At 44.9% G+C, this 27,419-nt stretch overlaps 1 protein-coding gene across 5 annotated transcripts in view; it reads left to right on the forward strand.

Annotated features, from left to right (window-relative positions):
- USP34 (ubiquitin specific peptidase 34) overlaps positions 1-27,419 on the forward strand; it is a 264,685-nt gene that overhangs the window by 122,650 nt on the left and 114,616 nt on the right. For 4 of the 5 annotated variants that reach the window (XM_054021746.1, XM_054021747.1, XM_054021749.1 and 1 more), the window contains 8 exons: positions 5,945-6,045; positions 7,170-7,379; positions 8,043-8,168; positions 11,077-11,199; positions 11,309-11,392; positions 11,831-11,917; positions 15,665-15,865; positions 26,901-26,983. In XM_054021746.1, the coding sequence (XP_053877721.1) occupies positions 5,945-6,045; positions 7,170-7,379; positions 8,043-8,168; positions 11,077-11,199; positions 11,309-11,392; positions 11,831-11,917; positions 15,665-15,865; positions 26,901-26,983 (1,015 nt within the window). The remainder of the gene's footprint in view (positions 1-5,944; positions 6,046-7,169; positions 7,380-8,042; positions 8,169-11,076; positions 11,200-11,308; positions 11,393-11,830; positions 11,918-15,664; positions 15,866-26,900; positions 26,984-27,419) is intronic. The other variant, XM_054021750.1, reaches the window with a different exon arrangement.

Consider the following 27,419-nt stretch of genomic DNA (forward strand, 5'->3'; position numbering starts at 1 on the left):
GATGGGCTCTGTTGTATTCCACTGACGGTAATGCTCAAGTGCCATGCCCATGGAGCTGGAGCTTTTCAAAGTAGTAGTGTCCGTTGGTCTGTGCATGCATCCTTGTATCACCTCATGGTTTCACCCAAGGCGATAAAGGGAAGGGCAGACTAACTTCGCTTTCAGTCCCTGCTCAGCACTGCATGTTCAGAGTTGGAGCTTCTGCTGTTCGGTTCCCTTACCAGCTCTGGTTCCATCCGTGGACCGAGTGCCATTGACACTGGGGAGACACCAGTGTGTTCCTGGACCTCATGAACTATTTGACCTGGAAGGGATGTGGTCTCCACATGCTCTGGTCCACTCACCTGCTTGGTTGGCCCCCTCTCCTACATTGGATCTGCTGCCCTCTGGCCACCCTGCGATTGCTAAGCATTTATAAGCCAGCGTCCAAACAAAAATGTTATTGCCCGCTGTCTACACAACTCTATAGAGCTCCCCATTTCTACCACCAGCGAGCCTTTGAGCCTCCACAGAAGCACCCAAAGGTACAAAGGTCTCATCTGCCTGATCCACCGGGGCCATCCTCCATGCAGCACACTCTGTCTTCTCATAAGCAATATTTCTGAGTGCATCTAGGGCGCTGTCAGTCACTTTGCACTCCAACACTCTTGCCAGCCACCCTTTTCAGAGGTCATCTCAAATTTTCTGCCATCATGGAGCATGATAACAATGGACAAGTGGGTTCTGGATGTAATTCGACGTAGCTATAATGATTGAGTTTATGATGGTACCTCCTCCACATCCCCCAGAATGGTCCCATCTCAGGGACCGCTCTCATGACAGTATCCTTACCATGGAGGTGGACTTCCTACTGCAGAGAGGAACAGTAGAGCCAGTCTCTGCAAACTTTCAGGGCACAAGGTTCTATTCCAATTATATCCTGGTATCCAAGAAGAAGGGAGGATGGAGACCAATTATGGATCTCTGATGCCTCAATTGTTCCATTCGCAAGCCAAAGTTCTGCATGGTCACGCTTGTGGCCATCATTCCCTTACTAGAAAAAGGCATGTGGCTTACGGCTCTTGATATGCAAGACTCCTGCTTCCACGTCGACATCCACATGACCCACAGATAGTTCCCGAGGTTCACGGTGGGTCCTCGGCACTTCCCATACAGGGTTCTCCCATTCGGACTTACCACTGCTCCAACAATCTTTACATAGGTTTCCGTGATAGAAGCTCACCTTCGACAGCAGGGAATACTCCCCTACCTGGACGCCTGGCTGCTGGCAGCATGGTCCAAAATGGTAGCTCAAGAATCGATTTCCCAGCTCCTTCTACTTCTCTGCTCTCTAGGAGTGAGTGTGAAAGTTGAAAAATTGACTTTGCACCCTACGCAGTCCCTGGAGTTCATTGGCGTACCCATCAACCTCCACATGTGCTAATCTGCTGAAGGACAGGTTCCAGACACTACTGCACCTGATCATTTCAGTGACATCCAACCCCTCGGTCTCAGCCAGAACTTATGTCCCCCTCCTGGGTAACATGGCAATGTGTACATATGTCAAAGCCTTCACTCGATTCATGGCTTCTGCTGTCTACAACTATGGCTGCTCCCCTATGCATCTGTCCATGGACATGCTTACCATTCCACAAGAAGTCATCTTTTCCCTGGTGGATAGATCCACTCCACGTTTGCTCCAGATTGCCCTTCCTCCCGTCCTCTCCAAGCGTGACGAATATAAAGGATATGTGTCACTTGATGGCTGGGGTGCTCACATGGTAGATCACATGACACAAGGAACTTGGAACACTCGAGAACCCCGGATGCACATCAACACTCTGGAACTTAGGGTGGTACGCAGGGCATGCCATGCATTTTTACTGCCCATCCACTCTTGTCATGTTCTTATGTCAGACATTGCCACTGTGGTTTATTACATAAACAAGCAAGGAGGGACAAGGTCCCCAGCACTGTGTGTGGAAGTGGTACACCTCTGGAAGTGGTGCGATGCACACCATATCCTATTGTCGGTGACCTGTCTCCCAGGGAGTCTGAATGTGATTGCCGATGCACTCAGCAGGAATTTCATGACTGACTATGAATGGGAGTTGGGTGACATGGTAATCACGGACATTTCTGGTTGTTGGGGACCCTAGTCAGTGATCTCTTTTCCTCTCATGGCAACAGCAAGTGCATCCAGTTACTCCTGGTGGCATTCTGTGCCAAAAAAATTAAAATTCTGCACACAATATTTTAAAATTCTGCAAATTTTATTTGTCAAAATCATGCCAGTTTCAATTATTTTGGTAATTTAATTCAAAATACCTGTCAGCAAGTATGTCTGTAACAATACAGACACACACATGAAAATTCCCCCAGGAGTAGAGTTAAAGAAACCCCTGTGGCAGCCCAGTTACTGTTTCTCTCTCCCTCCCCCCAACCCCGAGCCCAGGGATCCAGAGGAAGAAACAGCCTGATGCTTGGTAACAGGCTTGTATGGCGTTTCCTGCACGCCACCCTCTCCTTCCGTTAGGGCATGGTGGGGACTACGGCTGCCAGGACCTCTCTAGCTCCCTCTCTGTCCCCCCAGCAATGTCTTCTATGTGGGAATTGCACTTTGCTGGGTCCAGTGGCCCCTATTGGCAGCTAGCAACAGTGCAGCACATTTCTGTGGGGGAAAGAAAATTCTGCACGCATGATAATTTCTGCAAAATTCTGCATTGCGCAGGGGTGCAGAATTCCCCCAGGAGTATACATTCTGTTCTGCCTGAGGGGACAGAGCCTGCCCCATTCCTACCTCCTCAGAAACACCCCAAAGCCCTGCCCATCCACGCCGAGTGTGCCACAATAGCGAGCAAGAGGGACCAAGTGTTACTCTCACACACACGACTGCCCATCTCCTCTCCACCCCCTGGCAGTGATTTTACATTTCTGCCAGCTGCTCCGGGCGCCCAAACCAACTTGCCTGTGCTTCCAGGGAGGGGCACGTGACTGCTCTTGCAGCTTCCCTTTGCTTTCCCATCAGAAGCCATTTTTCTGCGGGGAAACAAAGAAATCTGTGGGGAACGTGAATTCTGTGCACGCACAGTGATGCAGAATTCCCCCAGGAATAATCAAGTACTGTTCCAGGGGAGGGCTCGGTGACAATTCAGAGGGCAACGCCATGGTTGTTGACTGGTCAGATCGAATCATTTATGCCTTCCCTCCCCAACCGCTCCTGCCCTATGTCCTTCACAAATTCTAACGGGAGAGAGTGACGGCCATCCCGATCGCCCTATTCTGGCCTTGCCAGTTCTGGTTTCCAACTCTTCTCTGCATGTCAAACCATCCTCCACTCCCGCTTCCGACGTTCCCAGAGTTGCTCACATAACACAATGGCAGGTTCAGGCACCCTGATCCACGGACACTTCATTTGGGGGCTTGGTTTTTGGATGGACACCTCCACTGGCATGGTAATGTTCGTTGGCAGTGGGAAATGTCCTCTCGAGTAGCAGAAAGGACTCCATGAGATAATCCTACCAAGCCAAATGGATATGTTTCACTTCCTGGACCCAGCAGAAAGGTCTTGCTTCTGAGGTTGTGGGCATCCTGATGGTCTTAGACTATTTACTGTCTCTGATGGCCTCAGGGCTCGCTCTCAGCTCCATCAAAGTGCACGAATTGGCTATCAGTGCTTTCCATCCTCCTGTGGAGGGGCATTCAGTTTTCACTCACCCTTTGACTCTCTGATTCTGGAAGGGCCTTGTATGCAAATACCCTCCTGTTCAGCCTATTGTTCTTCAGTGGGACCTCAGCCTAGTCCTTATGCCATTGATGAACTTGCCCTTTGAAACTCTGGCCTCTTGCTCCCTTCCTCTTCTTTCCATGAAGGTCGCTATTACCTCTGCAGGAAGGATTGGTGGACTGGGGCCATGATTGCAAATCCTCCTTTTACTATCTTCCATAAGGACAAAGTCTCACTGCACTTACATCCCATATTTCTACTGAAAGTGGTTTTCTGCTTTCACCTCAACCAACCCATACATTTGCCCACCTTCCTTCCCAAACTGCACACCTCAAAGGAGGAACAGCAGCTTCACTCCCTCGATATACATAGGGCCCTGGCCCTTTACGTACAAAGGACAAGACCATTCTGGAAGTCTCCTAAACTATTTGTTTCCATAGCAGAGAGAATTCAGGGGCAGGCCACCTTCACCCAGCGAATCTCGGAGCGGACTCCACAGTGCATTATGCTCTGTAATCACTTGTCATGGCAGTCCCTATCAGGTGGGATATGGGCCCATTCCATGAGAGCATAAGCATCAACTATGGCCCTGGTCCATGATGTGCCCCTTATGGACATATATAAGCCAGCCACATGCAGTTCGGTACACGCCTTTTTTTCTCACTATGCCCTGGTGCAAGACTCTGCGATGGTTGCCTTGTTTGGTACATCGGTCCTCCGTTCTACGGTTCCGTCATCTTCCTCGCACCCTCCTCCTGTCTAGGTACTGCTTGTTAATCATCCTCCGTGGAATACACTCAAAGAGGAGGTGGCTGCTTACCTGTATTCCAATCCCATCTTCCTTCACCTTTGCTGTGGATTTGGTAGATTAGTTGTGGAGACAAACTGAAGGCGTGGTCGGTCCGCCGTGCCCGTTATTGCCTCTGGTGAAACCATGAAGTGGTACCAGGATGCATGTGTGGACCGATGGACTCTACCACTTTGAGAAGCTCCCACCCCAGGTGCATGGCATATGCACATAACTCTCAGTAGAATATAGATAGGGACCACGCATCTCAAAGAACCTCCTGTTACAGGTAAGTAACCTCCTCTTCACTTTTGCTTTCTTTTTAATTTGCTCTATTTATGACTGTGACTGGCGCCTTGCCACACCATTTGGCACTTTCAGTACTCTGTGACCTTTGCCAGCCCCATTTCATCACTGTTTAGATGGTGATTCTACTGGCAGGGTCTTTGCTTTTGACAGAGCCTAAGCCGTTATTTCACTCCAGCTTCTGCCTGCTATAAGGTCAGAAGTCAGATTCTTTCTGATATTCACAAACAATGACTATCTGCCTTAGCAGATGTCATCTCCAATTCACATTGTCATAATTATAAGTAAATTTTACTAGAGAGGTTGAAGAAGAAATTATGAACAAAATATATGTTAAGCAGCATATAACAGAGTGAGACAAACTATTCATTGTGGAAAGTCGGCAGTAGATCGGCTCTAAGCTTGGTTACACTGTTTGCTGGTTTTCCTGCAGGTGGCCTCACTTCCCAGGCAGGGGCTGCACTGACCAATGCAGCTTGGAAAGCGAAACCTTCTTCTTATAGCAGCATGTGTTAGAGCACTCATGTGCCCATTCTGTGTTCCCACGCGTACCAAAACAAGGCTACAAAAGGGGAGGAATGGTTCTCTCTGCCACCTGCGTTCCTTCCAGTCTTAACAGCAGATAGATGTGAACCTTTTTGGATCCTTCAGACCTGGATCCTTCATTTATAGTGCTTTATAGTAATTTAATGGTACACACTTTAGGGGCAATTAGAAGAAAATTTTTATGGCATTCACACTTAGTAAAACTATCAGTATTTAAAATAAATGCTTAAAGAACAATTTTCCAGCTCTGGAAGAACTTAATGAAAGTTCTTTCAAGGTGAATTTATCTATTATTTCTCTTCCCTTCCAATAAGACAGATTTTTTTCCCTTTGCCTTTTTTATTACAAGATATAATTGAATCATATTGCTAAGGAAGTAATTAAGGACCTGATTCAGAGGTCAGTGAAGTCAGCGGAAAGATTCCCATTGACTTCATGGGCCTTTGGGTCAGGCCCTGAGAGGTTACCAGGAAGCTGCTTTTTGAAAAAATTTTCAGCAGATGCAGTATCAATGTTAATATTAATTTTACTTTTAAAGATTATGCTTTTTAAATTGCCAATGAAATTCCAGAAATTCACTATGTTGTGCTTTATTGTAGGTGGTCTCATGGGACCTGTGAGAATGATTTCATCTGGGCACGAACTAACAACTGATTATGATGAAAAAACACTTCATGAATTGGGCTTTAAGGATATGCAGGTATTATCAGTGTAAAAATAAGACAAATATAAAAAGATCATTTGGTATGCTGCTTTTGTCATGTGATGACCAGTAAGTGTATTAGGTGGTAAAATGTAAAATTCTCGTTGGCAATATCTGTTTCCTAAAACCATTGTATTGTTTTCTGCAGTATAGCATACATCCCCTTTACACCCAAAATAAAATTACAGTTAGTTCCTATTAACATACATTTACATTCTACTGCTCTATTGCCTTACTGTTGTAAAAAGTAGTCCTGGTTTAAAAAGCCACATTCTGGGTGTATTAGTAGATGTGAAGTAGTACATGCTGAAGGATCAAAGTAAAATTTGGAACCATTTATTTCTTGTAGAAAAAAGCAGGGGCCGGTGAAAACAACATCAAACATCAAGATTTTGGCCAAATGGTCACGACTGTTTGATTTTTATGAACAGGATAGCATCTCAAAGCATTTTGTCATGAGAGCAGGGAAAAGAGAGCCATTGAAGCTGTCAAGAGCCTTCTTTCTCCCTTTTGATGCTCAAATCCATAGCATCCTGTAAATGAACTCATAAAAGTCTAGAATCCCTATCACATCTTTATTTATTCTAAGGCCTATCAAGGCTTGCAGCCCAGATCAGCCTACTGCCCAGGACATGAGCATGCTTCCATAGATTGTGAATCCAGGCCCAATGCCTAAGAAAGATAGGAATGTCTACTTTGCAGGAAGGAGGATTAACCTTACAACCACTGCAGATTGGAGGACCTGACCTTGCACAACCCCTCCCTTCGTCACTCCTCCCTGCCAAAGAAAAAGACAACTTTAGAGGATCTGACCACCTAAATTTAGCACACGTTTGAATTAATTACTTTTTAATTAATCACTCTGCTGCTGCCACTTCTCATACTTACCATGTCAGGCGAAATCAAAGTAATCTCCAGTGCTGCCCAATGTATGTCATTTTTGAATTGTGACATTCTGTTGAAACATAGTTAAAGGATCAACAGTGAAGATACTAATGTATCTTCCAAAACCATGTTCTTAAGTCTATTCTTATTTATAAGCTGTCTCTGGTTTTAAAAATGGTCATTGTAGTTGTGTTGTTAAAATAGTCTCTATGTCCTCCTCCTCACCTTGTTTCTAGATGGTGTTTGTATCCTTGGGTGCACCACGGAGGGAGCGAAAAGGTGAAGGTGTTCAGCTTCCAGCATCTTGCCTACCTCCTCCTCAGAAGGACAACATTCCAATGCTTTTACTTTTGCAAGAACCTCATCTTACCACCCTTTTTGATTTGTTAGAGATGCTTGCATCTTTTAAACCTCCTTCTGGTGAAATGGCTATGGAAGATAGTGAGGTAATTTAGCGATCTTTGATTAAGATGACTGAATATGTCTAGTTTAATTTCTGTCCAATCTGTCTACTTCTGATGGCCCCTCACCATGATATCCAAACATCAGATACATCTAATATTTCTATCTGTATGTTTAATTTCATCATATCTATAGATGTAACTATATAAGCTTTTTATAATCAAAATGGTATGATATTATTTACTAGTTACTCTAAAAAATGTGTTGCTCTGGAAAGGATATGTACTATTGAAAACATGTATGGTGATTAGTAAGGGGATTTGGCTTGAAAAAAATATTTTTAAAGGTATATTGTAAAACTCAGTGACTCATATTCATCTCTCGTATAACTCCATATAAACCAATGGGATTTACACTGGGAATTTATCAGAATCAGTAGTTGTGTATTTAAATCCAGGATTTATTTACACTGAATCTTTTGCATGTCTTTATAGTGCAGTGTATAAAGTAACTTAATTTCCTTCTGTTTCAGTGAGACCTAAACTATCATGCTGTATTTATAGATTTATTTAACAAACTTTAATTTGAGAATGAATTGCTTTTGTTTAAAATATAAATAAATAAAGCAACTTCAAACCCTAAAATGTCAGTGAGGTTACTTTTCTTAAGAAACTATTAATAGTAATAGATTTTTTTGTCTGTGTTAGAGTGCAAGATGTGAAGAACTCCACCTTCATGCAGAAAACCTGTCCAGGCGTGTCTGGGAACTGTTAATGCTTCTACCTACATGTCCTAACATGTTACAGGCATTCCAAAATATTTCAGATGAACAGGTCAGCCAACAGTGTTTGTTTTAAATATATATAATCTGTAATTCAGTTACATTTTTTACAGTGAAATTTTTACAATTTACCCAAAATTGAATAATGATTGATCCAACAGAGTTAAGTAAAAAATAACTGATTTCTGCAAGGGGGACATTGTCTTGAATAAAAGACAGAACAGTTTCAATAATAATACATCATGACAGCTCATAGAGATGTATATATTCTCTGGCTTTGTATTGGGTATAGTGAGAAAATAAAAAAAAGGGGGGGACCATTTTCACCTATTCTTCTCTTACTTTGTTGAAATAAAAATCAAAAGAAGCCTGTAGCTTTTCTAATTTAGTTTCCTGATTTGTGTCTTTTAAGGTAACGGGTTTTATTTTTGTAAACAAGAATTAAATAAGTAAAATGATTAGTGAATGTTATCTCTAGTGACTTTACTGGGTCATGTTGAAATTAAATCTCATACATCTTCAGTTGTACAAAGCAAGTTGAAGCAATTTATTTCTTATTTTCAAGTCTTCTTTGGGTTTCATTTTAGAAGTAAATATCCTTAGATATACTTGATCCTAAAGCAATATTCTTGAACTCTAACCTACAGATTTTATGTGGCTTTAAAACTGAATCTTATGTTATTATTTGCCTTTTAGTATGCCTTGTTTTAAATCCCTCACTCCACCTTTCATAATTATAAAATACAATAGCAACAACCAGGGCCGGCTCTAGGCACCAGCAAAACAAGCTGGTGCTTGGGGCGGCACATTTTTAGGGGCGGCATGGCTGGCGCCAGAATGCCGCCCCTAAAAATGTGCCCCGGCCGCCCTAGCTCACCTCCGCTGCTGCTGCCACGGCGCGCGAAACAGCTGATTTGCGCGCCGCGGCCACTCGGAGTCTCCCCCTCCCTCCCAGGCTCTCAAACCTGGGAGGGAGGGGGAGATCCCGAGCGGCCATTTTACGTGCCGCTGCTCCCCCTCCGTCCCAGGCTTGAGAGCCTGGGAGGGAGTGGGAGAAGCAGCGCCCACGCCGCGGCCACTCGGAGTCTCCCCCTCCCTCCCAGGCTCTCAAACCTGGGAGGGGGGGGAGACTCCGAGTGGCCGCGGCGCGGCGCCGCTTCTCCCCCTCCCTCCCTAGGCTTGAGAGCCTGGGGGGAGGAGGCAGGGCTGGGGATTTGGGGAAGGGGCGGAGTTGAGGTGGGGCCGGGGGTGGGGTAATTAAATAAGGGGGGGTGGGCGGCCAAAATTGTTTTTGCTTTGGGCGGCAAAAATCCTAGAGCCGGCCCTGGCAACAACCCACTGTTCTGGGTGTGCTTAGATTTGGTTAAATTTAAAACTTGCATTAATTGAAGTGTGTATTATTTTGGTAATAATTTTGAATGGGAGAGAATTTAGAATTTTATATATTGCTATAACCAGGAGGATGTTGGGTAATATGTGGTTCAATTTCAGTTATACTTTTTTTTTGGTAAATGTTATTGGGATAATTATCTTGAATAAGTATCTTGAATTCTGAAGTATTTCTGAATTTTAAGCAACTTTCCAATATGACCCAACCACATGTAAGTACACTGTTTAGTGTCTATAGTGATATGTTTTCTGAGGCTTCAGAGTTGATTGCTAATGAAAATAAAATGTTGGGTCATCATTTCAATACCCATTAATGGGCAAAGTAAAAAGTTAAGGTATGTGAGGGTTCCCCCTAATTGTATCTGACTGAGGAAGTTGTGGATAAGAGTAGTGGAAGATCTCTCTTTAATTGTGATTGAATGTACCTGAGGAAAATAAAACACTAAGAACAAAATGAATTTACACGAAAGAATTGTAAGAGGCAAAACTACTGGGATTTTTGCCAGCAAAAATGTATTTGGCTAAATGGAAGAATTTCCTTACTTTGCCAGCAATCCTCTTGTAACTCTTTGTGTCAGCAAGATGTTAAGGGCAAAGAGAGAAGCTGGCTGCAGGGGTCAAAATTTTTGATTTTCCTTGGATAAAATGAGTTTGACAGATTATTTTATTCTTTGATTAGATTGGATTAAGTAGTGGGGTCTGATTCTGCTTTCCTGTTTGAATTTTTGATACTCTTTTAATGTAACAATCGTTTTGAAATTTAGGAATCTAGCATATTGAATATGTGGTGGGAAGGATGGGCAGGAAAGAATAGGTTATCCATTCTCTGCTGTGCTAACCAGCAGTCATCATGCCCTTTACAAATTTTTAAATGGCACTGCAGAGGCTCTCCCAAGATTTAGTGAAGGCAGGGAGAGGGAAAGCTGTCATATAATCCCAATGTATACATGTTTAAAATATTTTAAAAATATAGCTTAAATTGTGGTTTAGATATGATAGATTTTGTAACTGTGCAAGCTAGAACTAGGATCTGTTTTGCTCATGCTCACAGCTTTCTGGATAATGTTTCATCTAGGCTAAAATTTTACATGCATAGTTTCAGTCCAGAGGTGACTTCTTTTGGAAAATGAACAAAATCTATTCATTTATTTTATAGTCATTAAAATATGAAAAAAATATATTTTTTACCTTCAAAGTACATCTTAAAGTACTTTTTTGCTGACACCTAACTAAGTAAAGGTTGAACTTTACCATTTGGAATTGCAGCTTGGCATTTCTCACTGAAGTTAAAATGTTTTAAAAATTGTTGTTGTGCATGTTCTGTGGTAACTTTTAATACTATTGAGTTAATTGGGATTCCTACTGTACGTATATTATTCAGATTGAGAGTCTGTAAATTACATTAGATACATTTTAATTTTTTTCATGGATGTTGTAACAATAAATATTCATTTAAAGATATGTAATATGTAAAAACCAAATTACTTGCCATTGTCTCTTCAAAAATGTAATTACTTTTGCCTCTATGGTCAGGTCAGCATTGGATTTAATTTTCTTAACTTTTTTATAAGGGTAATGATGGATTTAGTTGGAAGGATCTCCTGCGAATAAAAAGTGCCCATAAACTTTTGTATGCACTTGAAATCATTGAAGCTTTGGGCAAGCCTAACAGAAGAATAAGGCGAGAGTCTACGGTAATATAACTTCTTTTGTAGTTTCTAAATCCAAATTCTTATGGGTGAAATATTTATTATTTTAAATTCTTGCATTGATATAATAATTTATTTTTCTGTTTATCCTCAGGGAAGTTATAGTGACCTTTATCCAGACTCTGATGATTCGAGTGAAGATCAAATAGAAAATAGTAAAAACACCTGGAGCTGCAAGGTTTGATTTACTTAAGTATTTTGTAATATGTAGTGTAGATTTTTCAAAATGACATAAAATGAAAGTTCTTTTCTTTTAAGATAGTATAAGCTTTTAATATTTTGTTTCACTCCTTGGAGTCTCTTGATTTCAAGTTCATATTATTAGCACATAATACTTTTTGCATTAGGATACTGTCAGGAAATCCCAATTCTTGGGCCTAAATGATTAATGAAAAACAAAATTATTGTCTAACTTCAGTGTTTTTTGCCAAAAGACAAGCCTCTCAGTTCATTATATTTTTATACAAATTTTTCTCATGTCCTTCAAAAAATAAGTAACTGCATAGTTTATCAATGTTTTATTTCTGATTTTAATTGTGTATCTTGTAACTGAGACAAGGAGTTTAAAATACATTATGTACCTGATTTTTCTTACATTATCGTAATTTACTTACAGTTTGTTGCTGCTGGAGGGCTTCAACAATTGTTAGAAATTTTTAATTCGGGAATTCTAGAGCCTAAAGAGCAGGAACCATGGACTGTGGTAGGTGACAAGTCAGTGTTTTAACCAGCTATAAGGTAGCTATCCCATTTGAGTGCTTCCATTGCTAGCAGCCTTTGTTATATTTACTTGCACCTTTTCTGTAGAAAAAGAGAAGAAACGAACAATATAAAATGAACAATGAAAGGTATTGCTCATAAGCCAATTATTGTGCATTGAAACTGGTTTATTGAGTGCTTCCATCTGTAATGGATACAAACCAGCTGCTAAATTGATGCCAATAAACACTAACAATATAGTATTCTTTTTGGGGGAAATGTAAATTGTTGGATAATTGCAGTTTTAATTTCCCTTTTAAAAACATTACTACTTTTATCATTCTGACTTTTTGCTATTTTGTGACCACACTTTTATATCTTTTCTGTATGTTATTTTATTTGTTATTTTTTCTGTAGTCCTAAGAAAAAATGTGTTGGTTTGTATAACTAAAAAATAATACACCCTAACCCCCAGATTGGAAACTATTTTCTGGAGTAAGGTACTGGATTCATGCATGCAGAGCTTTGCATCTGCACAGACCTGATTGTGGGATCAGAGCTTAAGTTTGCAATAACATGGTCAGTATATTGGAAAACAAATATATATTTAAAAGGGAGGTTGATGGGTGGTTTCAATGGGAAACCTGTACTTCTTAACCTGACTTTAAAGCAGTAGTGTGTTTATTTCTTGGTGTGTTTATTTCATTGTTGGCATTGAGAGAAATCACTACCACTACAGTCAAGGGATTAATAAAGAAATTCCCTAACAGTGCACATTGGTGTTAGTTTTCATATATTTTGTTCATTCATTTCATTTTATTTCCGTTTTCACTAGAAAGTTTAGTAGCGATTGGATGTCTAACATAGTGAATGCCAGAGAAAATGAGGTAGGATCTGAGGCTAAAATAGGGAAAGAAGAAGTTAAAAATTACTTAGATAGGTTAGATGTCTTCATGTCACCAGAGCCTGATGAAATACATCCTAGAATACTCAGACTGAGGAGATGTCTGAGCCATTAGTGATTATCTTTGAAAACTCATGGAAGATGGGAAAGATTCCAGAGGACTGGAAAAGGGCAAATATAAAGCCAATCTATAAAAAGAGGTATAAGTACAACCTTGGGGAATTACAGACCAGTCAGTTTAACTTCAGTACCTGGAAAGATAATGAACCAAATAATTAAGCAATCAATTTGCAAACTCCTAGAAGTTAACAAGGTGATAAGTAACAGTCAGCATGGATTTGTGGATAGAGAGGAAGCAGTAGATACTGTCTATTTTGAGTATCAGGGAATAGCCATGTTTTGTTTATTGCTCTTGACCTGTCCATGACTTTTACTAAAAATAGTCATGACAAAATCTTAGCCTTAATCATAAGGTAAATAAGAATCAACAGTGTAACGCTGTTGCAAAAAAAAGCAAACATCATTCTGGGATGTCTTAGCAGGAGTGTTTTAAACAAGACACAAGAAGCAATTCTGCCCCTCTACTTTATTCTGATAAGGCCTCAGCTGGAGTAATGTGTCGAGTTCTAGGAAAGATGTGGACAGATTGGAGAAAGTCCAGAGAAGAGCAACAAAAATGAATAAAGGCCTAGAAAACAGGCCCCATGAGGGAAGACTGAAAAAATTGGGTTTCTTTAGTCTGGAGAAGAGAATACTGAAGGGGGGCAGGGCAGATGGACATCATAACAGTCTACAAGTACATAAAAGGTTGTTACAAGGAGGAGGGAGAAAAATTGTTCTTGTTAACTTCTGAGGATAGGGCAGGAAGCAATGGGCTTAAACTGCAGTAAGGGAGGTTTAGGTTGGACATTAGGAAAAACTTCCCAAATTTCATGGTAGTTAAGCATTGGAATAAATTGTCTAGGGCAGGGATCAGCAACCTTTGGCACGTGGCCCGCCAGGGTAAGCACCCTGGCGGGCCGGGCCGGTTTGTTTACCTGCCGCTTCCGCAGGTTCGGCTGATCGTGGCTCCCACTGGCTGTGGTTCGCCGCTTCAGGCCAATGGGGGCTCCGGGAAGCTGCGGCCAGCACATCCCTCAGCCTGCGCCGTTTCCCACAGCCCCCATTTGCCTGGAGCAGTGAACCGTGGCCAGTGGGAGCCATGATCGGCCAAACCTGCAGACACTGCAGGTAAACAAACCGGCCCGGTCCGCCAGGGTGCTTACCCTGGTGGGCCGCGTGCCAAAGGTTGCCAATCCCTGGTCTAGGGAGATTATGGAATCTCCATCACTGGAGATTTTTAAGAATAGGTTTAAACACCTGTCAGAGATGAGCTAATGCTTAGTCCTGGCTTGAGTGCGAGGTCCTTTCCAGTCCTATGATTCTATGAAATTATGTATCTTATCACTATTCATCTATCAATTAATGTGAGATAAACTCTCCTTATGTTGGATATTACTTTGCAGTGTGGATTTCTTTTCATTTGTGTTTGTTAGACTGAGTTTGTTTTAGTTGTTTGTTTTCAATGTCAGCATTTTGTCATGTAATAAATATAAAGTGTCATGGTTTGTGTATGTTTCAGAGTTTAGGATATTTAAAGTATCCCATACTGAAAAAAAAATCTTAATTTTTTTATGGAAGGAGAATAATATTTTTGAGCTTTGTTTTTTCAGTTTTTTCTCTTTTGAATCTGTATAAATACTTGTGATATACACTTCTCTAGCTCTCTCATGATGCTTGGCATCTGTTGGTGCTCTTTCTGGAGCAGTGTCAGGAGAAGGGAGATACTCTATATTTCTCTCCATTCCCAGCATAAGCCGAAGATTCTATTAGTGCCTTAGTTGATCTTGCATTTAGGTTTGCAAGAGGAGGAGTAGTAAAGTGCAACTAAGGCACTGATCCTGCAAATAAATATTCTAGTGTAGACTCCTGCATCTGGGTAAAGTCTTAGAGATTTCAATGGGATTCTGAACGGGTATAGAGAGCTATGCTAGTATATCAGTTTGTATGATCTGGGCCTATCATTGTGTTAGTTTTGCTTGTATGATACAACTCCTGCTGGTTGTGCTGGGCAAGTGTACATGCACGAGTAATAGTACATATGAGATCCTTGGAGATCATGTCCCAGAAGGAAATAGGAGGAAAGAAAAATCAGAAAATATTGAGTGAATGAGAGGTTTTCATCTCTTTGTGACATTACAATACAAAATGGTATTTTTAATATACACGTCTACCTCAATATAACGCTGTCCTCGGGAGCCAAAAAATCTTACCACATTATAGGTGAAACCGCGTTATATCGAACTTGCTTTGATCCACCGGAGTGCGCAGCCCTGCCCTCCCCTCCCCCCCCCGGAGCACTGCTTTACCGTGTTATATCCGAATTCATGTAATATTGGGTCGCGTTATATCAGGGTAGAGGTGTAGTTTGTCTCTATATAAGTAGTTGTGTTTAATTTAAAAGAGTAACAAACCATGTTAAATATTGCTTTCCAAGTTAAATGTAAGTGCCAGAAAATGCTGTAGATCGTAAATACAGAATCTTCTACACAGAATATCATAGCATTTTGTAACTGTACCCGTAATTTGGACTAGTTCTTGAAAATACTCTCTTTGTAAGAAATAAAAGATTTTAATACCAGCCCCAGACTCTGTAATGTCTAGTACAAGTCTTGTTAGCTCTTGCCAATTAGTGCTTTAGTTGTTAGCTTTGTAGGACGTTTAAGTTTTGTGTTTCAAGTTCCAAAATAGACAAAGAATTACTAGAATTTGTGAAAAAGGAAAATTGCATTTTCTTCTTATCCACAGTGGCAGCTAGACTGTCTTGCTTGCTTGCTGAAGTTGATATGCCAGTTTGCAGTAGATCCTTCAGATTTGGATTTAGCTTATCATGATGTATTTGCCTGGTCTGGTGTAGCAGAGAGTCACAGGAAAAGAACTTGGCCAGGCAAATCGAGGAAGACTGCAGGAGATCATGTAAAGGGCCTTCATATACCTCGTCTCACAGAGGTAAGAAACAAATTATATATACGTACAAACACCCACATGCTGTAGGGGAGATGTTTTCTTTTATCAGTCAAAGGGGGATATGAAGTGTAAACTATTATTACTTTTTAATAATATGAGGAAATAGCGTAGTGAAAAACAATTATTAAAAAATTAATCTAAACGCTAGAGGGGATATATCAGGAAATAAAATAATTAAATAAAATTAGATTAAAGATGTGCAGTTTTGAAAAGCTAGAAGTCCAAGTTTATGTGCAGAATGTCCCAAAGAGCCACAGTAAATGGATATTTCTGAATATTTCTGATGATTACTTTTTATGTTTTGTTTCAAGTATAAGAGGGGTAGCCGCGTTAGTCTGTATCCACAAAAACAACAAGGAGTCTGGTAGCATCTTAAAGACTAACAGATATATTTGGGCATAAGCTTTCGGAGGTAAAGAACCTACTTCTTCAGATGCATGTTAAGGTGCCACCAGACTCCTTGTTGTTTTTATCTTTTGTTTCCTCCATCAATTCCTACTTTTGAAGATTGCCCATCATGCATTGTGCTGGCACCATCACACCCACTGTTGAACAGTGGTAGAACCTACCTGTTAAGTCCCTATTATTCTTCCACCCCCAACAGTAACATATTTTTTTAAGCTTGGTTTTCATATTATATTTTACATGCTAAAGAGGACAACATATTAATATTAATAATGTTAAAAACGGTAAACTGTTGGAAGGGCAAGGACTTACTGTGACCTCACAAGCAGGTTCTAGCATTGTTTGGTGACAATCATGTCCACTACCAGTGGATTGTTACTGGGCTGTGAAACTACTACTAGGGTGATTGTCATCAGTGGGTATTACACCAAGTAAAAAAAGCAGTTGCAGAGGAACTGCTTTTCACAAAACCAAAAATGCAACAAAACAAAAAATAAGAACAAAAGAACAGCCATACAGACCAAAGATCCATCTAGCCCACCGTCCTGTCTTCTGACAGTGTCCAATGCCATGTGCTTCAGAGGGAATGAACAGACCAGGTAATTGTTAAGTGATCCATGCCCTGTCGCCCATTCCTAGCTTCTGGCGAACAAAGGCTAGGGACACCATTGCTGCCCATCCTGGCTAATAGCCATTGATAGACCTATCCTCCATTAATTTATGTAGTGCTTTTTGAACCCTGTTATAGTCTTGGCCTTCACAACATCCTCTGGCGGAGAGTTCCACAGGTTGACTATGCAGTGTGTGAAGGAATACTTACTTTTATTTGTTTTAAACCTGCTGCCTATTAATTTCAGTGTGGTGACCCCTAGTTCTTCTTCGAGTGCTTGCTCATATCCATTCCATTAGGTGTGCGCGCGCTGCGTGCACGATCGTCGGAAGATTTTCTACCCTAGCAACACCGGCGGGTCGGCTGTGGAGCCCCCTAGAGTGGCGCCTTCATGGCGCTGAATATATACCCCAGCCGACCCGGCGCCCCCTCAGTTCCTTCTTACCGCCCCTGACGGTCGTTGGAACTGTGGAGCGCTGCTTAGCTGTTCTCCACTCTCCCTAGCTTAGTTTGTTGTATCAGTTATAGTTATAGTTATAGTTCTAGTGTTTATAGTTAAATAGTTAAATAGTTTAAAAGTTGTTCTAGTTGTTCTAAGTAGTTCAGGGGATTAAGGGGGTCGTCTCCCCCTTTCTCCCCCGGCCGCGGGGCCGGGCTCATGCCCAACGCTCCCGGCTTCAAGCAGTGCGCCTCCTGCGCTAAGCCTATGCCCACGAGCGACCCGCACGACTCCTGTCTGAAGTGCCTGGGAGAGTCCCATCAAACAGATAAGTGCAAGATCTGTAAGGCCTTCAGACCAAGGACCAAGAAGGAGCGGGACTTTCGGCTCCGGCAACTCCTGATGGAGGCGGCACTTAGTCCGGACGCTCCATCTACAAGTCAGGCCCCGGCACCTAGCACCTCGGTGCGCAGTGCCCCGGCGGCACCGGCTATGACGACCACGCGAGTGGCGTCAGACAAGCCTCCCCGGCACCGGACCTCGTCGGCACCGCAAGCAGTGCCTCGGCGCCGGTCATTATCCCCGGGGCATAAAAAAGCCCATAAGACGGGGACATCCGTGCCGAAGATGCCGGCTCCCCCAGTGCCGGGGGTAGAGCCGCGTCCGCCGGTGGAGCACCGGAAACAGGTGCCTCCAGCACCGTTGACTCCGGCGCCGAGGCCGTTGAGTCCGGTGCAGATAGCGTCTCCACCGAGACCGGCGGTGATACAGTGCCTCCCGTCGACTCCAGAGACCTTCGCGGCGGCGAGAGACTTAATAGCTCTCACGGAGCCGGCACCGCCTCAACCACCGGCACCGACTGCACCGTTGACTCGCCCGGTCCAGTCGAGGGGGAAACCTGCCTTGATGCGCCCTCCATCGCAAGGGCTGGAACCTCGGCACCGATCCAGGTCCCGAAGCAGGTCCCCACGCCGCTCGCAGTCCCGGCACCGAATATCGCCTCGGCACCGGTCGTACTCGCGGCCAAGATCTTCTTCGCGGCACCGCTCTACGTCTCGGCACCGCTATGATCGTCGGCACCGATCAACGTCGAGACGTAGTTCTCGGCACCGCTACGGTCGACGCTCGACGTCGAGAGGCCGCTCCCGGCACCGGGCATACTCCAGGTCCTCGTCGAGGTCCAGATCCGACTCCCGGCACCGACGAGGTCATCGGCACCGGTCGCGGTCCCGGCACCGATCGCCGGCACCGCGTAGAGATAGATCATCTCCGGACCGGCACCGTGCGGCACCGCAGCCAATGGGAATCGTCTCGACGCTCTCGGCACCGCCGTGGCCATCGAGATCGGTGTCCCACTCCTCGGAGGACCTCTCGAGATCGGCATACCCCCCTCAGGGGCAAGCCGAGGAACAGGACTTGGGACATTGGCAGGACACGACAGGGGACCATTCTCATGGCCCATCTCACTGGTCGTTTTGGACCCCGTGGGCGTACCATCAGGCGCAAGGGGCTCCAATTGCTTCGACCTCTCGCTCCGGTCACTCCATCAGAGGGGCCCCGGAGTCCACCATTTCTCGGCCTCCGCCAGGGGGCATGGAGGCTTCTGGGTCCGCACCACCTGACGCCCTGGACCCAGGCACAGGTGATGCTCCAGCCCAGGAACAGGGAGACCAGGACCAGCCCTTGGATCCTGTTCCACCGGAGGCATCTTCCTCTTCTTCTCCGGATGAGGCAGTGGCGGGCACATCGTGCACAGGCCCACCTCCAATAGATCTTCGGGCTCACCAGGATCTTCTGCGCAGGATGGCCCGTAATATGGACCTGCAGGCGGAGGAGATAGTGGAGGTGCACGACCCGATCGTGAATATCCTTGGAGCGGATGCCCCATCGAGGGTGGCGTTACCCCTGATCCGCACGATTCAAACGAATGCGGATACGATATGGCAAACTCCTGCCTCTATCCCACCCACAGCGAGAGGGGTGGAAAGGAAATACTTTGTCCCGTCTGAGGACTACGGGTACTTGTATACCCACCCCCAACCGTGTTCACTGGTGGTGGAATCAGTGAACGCACGAGAGCGCCACGGCCAGCAGGCTGCAGCGCCTAAATCAAAAGACGCTAAGCGGCTCGATTTGTTTGGCCGTAAGGTTTACTCAGCTGGAGGGCTGCAACTTAGAGCGGCGAACCAACAGGCGCTACTGAGCCGCTACAATTTTAACTCCTGGAACTCTATGGGGAAGTTTAAGGAGTTGATTCCCCAGGAGTCCAGGGAAGAGTTTGGAGCCATGGTAGAGGAGGGCAAGAAGGTGGCTCGGACCTCCTTGCAGGCCTCCTTGGACATAGCAGACTCAGCTGCGAGGACCCTGGCTTCGGGTATCGCTATGCGCAGGATCTCCTGGCTTCAGGTTTCGGGTTTGCCTCCGGAGCTGCAGCAAACCCTACAGGATCTGCCCTTTGAGGGACATGGATTGTTCTCAGACAAGACGGACTCTCGCCTGCAGAGCCTCAAGGACTCGAGAACAATCATGCGCTCCCTGGGGATGCATGTTGTGGGCCCTCAGCGCAGACCATTTAGGCCGCAGCCTCAGCGCTTCTACCCCCCCCCCCCGCCTCGTCAGAGACAAGACTCGGCCCGGAGGCGAGGGCGAGGTGGTAGGAGAAGATGGGCTGGCCCTCAACCCGGTCAGAACCAGGGGCCACCAAGACCACCTTCAGGTCCTAGACAGAACTTTTGAAGGTGCGGTCGAGGACGGCGCCCCAGTCATCCCCCAGGATCCAGCCCCCTCCTTTCAGGATCGTCTCTCCCACTTCCACCGCGCTTGGTCCCTTATAACTTCGGACTGTTGGGTCCTCCGCACGGTGGAGAGGGGATACGCTATCCAGTTTTCTTCTATCCCCCCCTCCCACCTCCCTTCCCCGTCCCTCTTCAGGGACCCTTCTCACGAGCAACTTCTTATACAGGAGTTTTCTACGCTCCTGGCCATGGGGGCCATAGAGGAGGTTCCGATAGAGTTAAGGGGCAGGGGATTTTATTCCCGTTACTTCCTGATCCCCAAGTCCAAAGGAGGTCTGCGGCCCATCTTGGACTTGCGCGGACTCAACAAATTCGTAGTAAAGTTGAAGTTCCGCATGGTCTCTTTGGGGGCCATTATCCCTTCCCTCGATCCTGGAGACTGGTTCGCCGCCCTCGACATGAAAGACGCATACTTTCACATCTCAATTTACCCACCTCACAGACGCTTCCTGCGATTCGTGGTAAACGCGGTGCACTACCAATTTGCAGTCCTTCCCTTCGGCCTATCCTCGGCCCCAAGAGTGTTCACGAAATGTATGGCTGTCGTGGCAGCGTACCTTCGTCGGCAAGGGATACAGGTGTTCCTGTACCTAGACGACTGGCTGGTACGCGGTCGCACCAAAGAGCAAGTTCGAGCTCACGTCCACATAATAGGGCACACATTCAACGAGTTGGGCATCCTACTCAACAAGGACAAATCCACTCTAGAACCTACCCAGAGAATAGAATTCATCGGCGCAGTTCTAGACTCCAGACGTGCACAAGCCATCCTGCCAGACAACTGATTTGGCACCATCACGAGCCTCATTCAAGGGCTCCAGGCCTTCCCAACTACCACGGTGAGGTCGTGCCTTACCCTGCTGGGTCACATGGCTTCCTGCACGTACGTAACCAGGCATGCCAGACTTCGGCTTCGCCCACTCCAGACCTGGGTGTCGTCAATATACCGACCACATCGGGACAGCCTGAACATGGTGGTCACGGTCCCGATCTCGGTCCTGACCTCCCTCACCTGGTGGCTAGATCACAATGTGGTCTGCGAGGGGATGCCATTTCACGCCCCACAACCCTCTCTGCACCTGGTCACAGACGCTTCATCTCTGGGTTGGGGCGCCCATCTCAACGAACACCATACCCAGGGCCTGTGGACTGCATCCCAGCTAGCCCTGCACATCAATGTTCGGGAACTGATGGCGGTACGACTGGCGTGCCAGGCATTTCTCAACTTCCTACGTGGCCGATGTGTGTTAGTTCTCATCGACAACACCACGGCCATGTTTTACATCAACAAGCAAGGAGGAGCACGTTCGTCAATTCTATGCCAAGAGGCCATTCGCCTGTGGGACTTCTGCATCGCCCACTCAATCCACCTCACGGCATCGTTCCTCCCTGGAGTCCAGAACACTCTAGCGGACCGACTCAGCAGGTCCTTCCAGACGCACGAGTGGTCTATCCGTCCGGACATCATACACTCCATCTTCCAGAAGTGGGGGTTTCCCCAGATAGACCTGTTTGCATCCCGAGACAACAGGAAGTGCCACGTGTTCTGCTCCCTACAAGGTCGAGCTCCGGGCTCCCTCTCGGATGCGTTTCTCCTTCCCTGGAAAGACCACCTGTTTTATGCCTTCCCTCCGTTTCCTCTGGTCCACAAGGTACTGCTCAAATTGCGCAGAGACCAGGCACAGGTAATTCTGGTCACTCCAGCGTGGCCGAGACAACATTGGTACACCACATTGTTGGAACTCTCGGTTCAGACACCGATCCCGCTTCCGTTGTGTCCGGATCTCATCTCGCAGGACCACGGCCGGCTGCGTCACCCCGACCTGCAATCACTCCACCTCACGGCGTGGCTGCTCCATGGTTCACCCAGGCAGAGCAGCAATGCTCGCACTCTGTCCAACAGATTCTGCTGAGCAGTAGGAAGCCCTCAACACGCACCACGTACCTGGCCAAGTGGAAGCGGTTCTCCTGTTGGTGCAAACAACGAGCCACGTCCCCGTTGCAGGCACCCATTCCTCTCATTTTGGAGTATCTCCTCTCCCTAAAACAGCAGGGGTTGGCGATATCTTCAATTAGAGTTCACCTGGCCGCTATATCGGCCTTTCACCCAGGGGAACTCGCGTCCTCGGTATTCTCTAACCCGATGGTCGTTAGATTCCTCAAGGGCTTAGACCGGACGTACCCACAACAGCGTCAGCCTGTCCCGACGTGGGACCTCAACCTGGTTCTCTCCAAACTCACAGGTCCTCCATTCGAACCACTAGCCACCTGTTCACTTTTGTACCTATCCTGGAAGACAGCCTTCCTCGTAGCCATCACCTCAGCAAGGCGCGTTTCTGAACTCAGGGCGCTTACATCCGAGCCCCCTTATACAGTTTTCCATAAGGATAAAGTGCAGCTTCGTCCACATCCTGCCTTTCTCCCTAAGGTGGTTTCTCCATTTCATATCAACCAGGACATCTTTCTCCCGGTCTTTTATCCCAAACCACATGCTACTCGCCAGGACCAACGTTTGCATTCCCTGGACGTACGAAGGGCCCTGGCCTTCTATATTGACCGCACAAAGCACTTTAGAAAGACGACGCAACTCTTCGTTGCAGTGGCCGACCGAATGAAAGGCTCACCGGTCTCCTCACAACGCCTATCCTCCTGGATTACGTCTTGCATCCGGACTTGCTATGACCTGGCAGGTGTCTCAGCACCGCACCTCACCGCTCACTCCACGAGGGCCCAAGCCTCCTCGACTGCTTTCCTGGCACATGTTCCGATACAGGACATTTGTAGAGCGGCGGTTTGGTCATCAGTCCACACGTTTACAGCTCACTATGCACTAGTGCAACAGTCCAGGGACGATGCTGCATTCGGATCAGCGGTTTTGCACACAGCAATGTCTCACTCCGACCCCACCACCTAAGTTGGGCTTGGGAGTCACCTAATGGAATGGATATGAGCAAGCACTCGAAGAAGAAAAGACGGTTACTCACCGTTGTAACTGTTGTTCTTCGAGATGTGTTGCTCATATCCATTCCAAACCCGCCCCCCGTCCCCACTGTCGGAGTAGCCGGCAAGAAGGAACTGAGGGGGCGCCGGGTCGGCTGGGGTATATATTCAGCGCCATGAAGGCGCCACTCTAGGGGGCTCCACAGCCGACCCGCCGGTGTTGCTAGGGTAGAAAATCTTCCGACGATCGTGCACGCGGCGCGCGCACACCTAATGGAATGGATATGAGCAACACATCTCGAAGAACAACAGTTACAACGGTGAGTAACCGTCTTTTCTTGTGTTATGAGAAGGAGTAAATAACACATCCTTATTTATTTTCTCGACACTAGTCATGATTTTATAGACCTCTATCATACCCACCCCCCCTTACTCGTCTCTTTTCCAAGCTGAAAAGTCCCAGTGTTATTAATTTCTCCTCATATGGAAGCTGTTCCATACCCCTAATCATTTTTGTTGCCCTTTCTGTACCTTTTCTAATTCCAATATATCTTTTTTGAGATGGGGCAACAACATCTGCATGCAGTATTCAAGCTGTGGGCATACCATGGATTTATACAGAGGCAATATGATATTTTCTGTGTTATTATTTATCTCTTTCTTAATGATTCCCAACATTCTGTTGGCTTTTTTGACTGCCGCTGCACATTGAGTGGATGTTTTCAGAGAACTGTCCACAATGACCCCAAGATCTCTTTTCTTGAGTGGTAACAGCTAATTTAGACCCCATTATTTTATATGTATAGTTGGGATTCTGTTTTCCAATGTGCATTACTTTTCATTTATCAACATTGAATTTCATCTGCAATTTTGATTCCCAGTAACCCAGTTCTGTGAGATTCCTTTGTAACTCATCTCAGTCTGCTTTGGACTTAACTATCTTAAGTAGTTTTGTATCCTCACTGTTTACCCCCTTTTCCAGATCATTTATGAATATGTTGAACAGCACTGGTCCCAGTACAGACCTCTGGGGGACACCACTATTTACCTCTCTTCATTCTGAAAACTGACCATTTATTCCAACATTTGTTTCCGATCTTTTAAGTATTTATTCATCCATGGGAGGATCTTCCCTCTCATCCCTGCAGAGCTTACTTTGCTTAAGAGCCTTTGGAGGAACCTTGTCCAAAGGCTTTCTGAAAATCTAAACATCAGAAATATACTTACATTTCCATTCTCACTGTTGGTATGGGGGATTCAGCACATAATCTTTTAAGTAGTTGTAGTATTTTTCAAAATAGTTTCAGATCACCTTTTGGATAGGATCTCAGTTTTCCAAAATCTCAGGTCCTATTGGGGGTTTTTTATTTTATTTTTTTAACATGACTTAGGAACCAACTCCTTCAAATTTCTTCAAGTATGTAAAACGTTTTTGTATAATGTGAAGACAATGTCCAAACTAAGCTTTATTTTACAGAAGAGTTTAATTATCCAAAGAGTAAAAATGAGTCAGAAAAAATTCTCAGCTGTCAAAATCAGTATTTCCTTTTTTTAAACATCAGGCAACTCAAAAAGAGTTAAATAGACTTCTGTAGTCAATTTAAAAAAAGACTAATGGACTGAGAACAAGCAAGAATTTTTTACCTCAAGTTATCTCTTTTCAGAAAGTTAAAAGCAACTGAAAATAGGGTTTTAGAATGGAAGTAAGACCTCAATAATTTTAACCATAATTTAATACTAGAGTGACTTCATAATACTAAACATATTTATTCTGTAGTTGTAAAACTCTGGTGAGAAAGGTAAATTTCTTCCATATGCTTTTCATCACTCTTGGCTGTTCATAACAAAATCTGTCCTCCAGGGCCGGCTCCAGGGCTTGGGCCACCCCAAGCAGCCAAAACAAAAAACAAAAAAAAAGAAAAAAGCTGCGATCGTGATCTGCGGCAGTGATCGCGATCTGCGGCAGCAATTGGCGGGAGGTCCTTCGGTCCCAGGCAGAGTGAGGGACCGTCCGCCGAATACCTGGACGTGCCGCCCCTCTCCAGAGCGGCCGCCCCAAGCACCTGCTTGAGAAGCTGGTGCCTGGAGCTGGCCCTGCTGTCCTCCATATTACCTCCCCGGGTGCATACAGGCAAATCTGAAACTTGGCCAATATCGTTCGGGCCTCAAATGGCTAGAGAGAGACTCACTGAGGATAAATTGCTGTTGAGCGTGTGAGCCATTCTTACCATATAGGTGCTGAGTTTACTGTCTGCACATCTTGGGGAACGATAGACTAGAATTATGAATTGTAGCCAGATATCCTGTTTGGTATTGTTAAATATTGTTTGCAAGACCAGCACATCATACTTCTGGGAGAGTTAAGTCTCAGGCAAAATAGAATTTGAGACTGTAGCAACCTGTATAGCATAGACTACTTTAAAATTTTATTAAGGTTTTATTATTTGATTTATTAATGCTCTTAGTCATAAATGTTTTATCTTTGTCATAATTATCATTGACAGGTGTTTTTGTCATCTAATGTACCTGTTACTTGGTTGTTCCAGAAGAGTCTCTCCAGATGTTCTTTCGGTGGAATGGGGGGGAAAGGTTTCTAGCCCTCATAGCTGAGAAGGAAACCACAATTACATTCTGTTCATGTTTTCAAGGTTTTATTCACAACAATGATGGCTAGAAACATAGATTTGTTATTAATGCAAGATTAGATAATGGATTATCTAGTCACTATCATAGTGTGTTATTTTTGTAACCTAGGATTAGTTTGACAAATTTTAAAAATAACTTTTAAATTTGATTATTTTAATCCCCACTATATAGTCCACTATATAGTCCAAGACTAAGGTAATGAATGAAGATAGCCTTAAATGGAACATACATTTATTAAGTTAGAGGAACCCATGGAAATATCAGAAAACCAAGTCTCAACTTGAAGAATAATTTTAAAAAGTTTCTGTTGCAAAAGATATAGAATTAATGCAAGAATTGCACAGAAAACTCAAATATTCCTTGAAAAGTTTTACTGTCAAATTTGGTGTCTGAAAAAAGTCAAAAAGTGTAAAATATAGGGATTTTGGTCCTGCTATAAGCAGGGCCGGTGCAACCCATTAGGCGATCTAGGCGGTCGCCTAGGGCGCTAGCATTTCGGGGGCAGCATTTCGGGTCCTCCTTCGGCTGCCCCGGTTGTTGGCATTTAGGCGGAGGGAGTTGGGGCAGGGGCACAGGGAGGGCCGCCTGCAGCAAGTAAGGGGGGGGGCACGCAGGGGAACCACTCCCCGCCCCAGCTCACCTCTGCTCCGCCTCCTCCCCTGAGCACGCTGCCCTGCTTTGCTTCTCTCCCTCCCAGGCTTGCGGCGCCAAACAGCTGATTGGCGCCACAAACCTGGGAGGCAGGAGAAGTGGAGCGGTGACGGCGTGCTCGGGGAGGAGGCGGAGCAGATGTGAGCTGGGGCGGGGAGCTGCCGCATGGCTCCCTGGGCCGGGGGGGATCTGCCGCGGGGGGGGAGGGGGGAAGGGCGCTGCTGTGGGGAGGGGGCTCAGGGCGGGGGGGGGGGGAGCTGCTGTAGGAGGGGCCGCCTTAGGGTGGAGAGCTGCCACAGATCTCGGGGGCTGGGGGTGCGCAAGGTGGAAGTTTTGCCTAGGGCGCGAAACATCCTTGCACCCTCCCTGGCTATAAGTGAGAATTACAATGCAAAACTGTTTAACTACGAATGTCTCTTGTATAGTCACTCTCACCCACACAGTTTTTGGTTTGTTTTAAAATTGACATAATGTGTATAATCTAACCCCATTATTATATTAACTTTTTTCTTTTAACTTTGATTTTTAAAGGTATTCCTTGTACTTGTCCAGGGAACAAGTTTGATTCAGCGACTTATGTCAGTTGCTTATACATATGACAACTTGGCACCTAGGTACAATAACTTTTTATTTATGTAGTACATTTAAAAAATGTATGCATTTTCATGATAGCTTTAAACTTAAATCTATGGTTTTTCAAAGGTCAAAAATGAATAAAGGGTATAAAAAAAACTAAACTATGGTTGTATACTTCCTCATTAATTTAGTCAAGTGGTTCTCAAACTTATTTCACATGATGGACCACAGTATGATCCTTTCATGAACCATCTCACCTCCCAAAGCCACTTCCATACCCTCTCTGCAGCAATTACAGGTCTTGATTACAGGACAGTATGAAGGAGAAAAGATTAAAATAAATTTGCTTGAATGGTATTGGTTTGACTGCTTGTGTGCTTTTCCTATCCCCATTCACTTTTTGGTGTTGATAATGTGTGTGTACACTTATATATGATGCCACCTGAGGACTACATTTTGAAAATTAGTGTTTTG

Source organism: Malaclemys terrapin, chromosome 3, assembly GCF_027887155.1.
Source record: "Malaclemys terrapin pileata isolate rMalTer1 chromosome 3, rMalTer1.hap1, whole genome shotgun sequence".
In the NCBI taxonomy this organism is placed as follows: domain Eukaryota; kingdom Metazoa; phylum Chordata; order Testudines; family Emydidae; genus Malaclemys; species Malaclemys terrapin.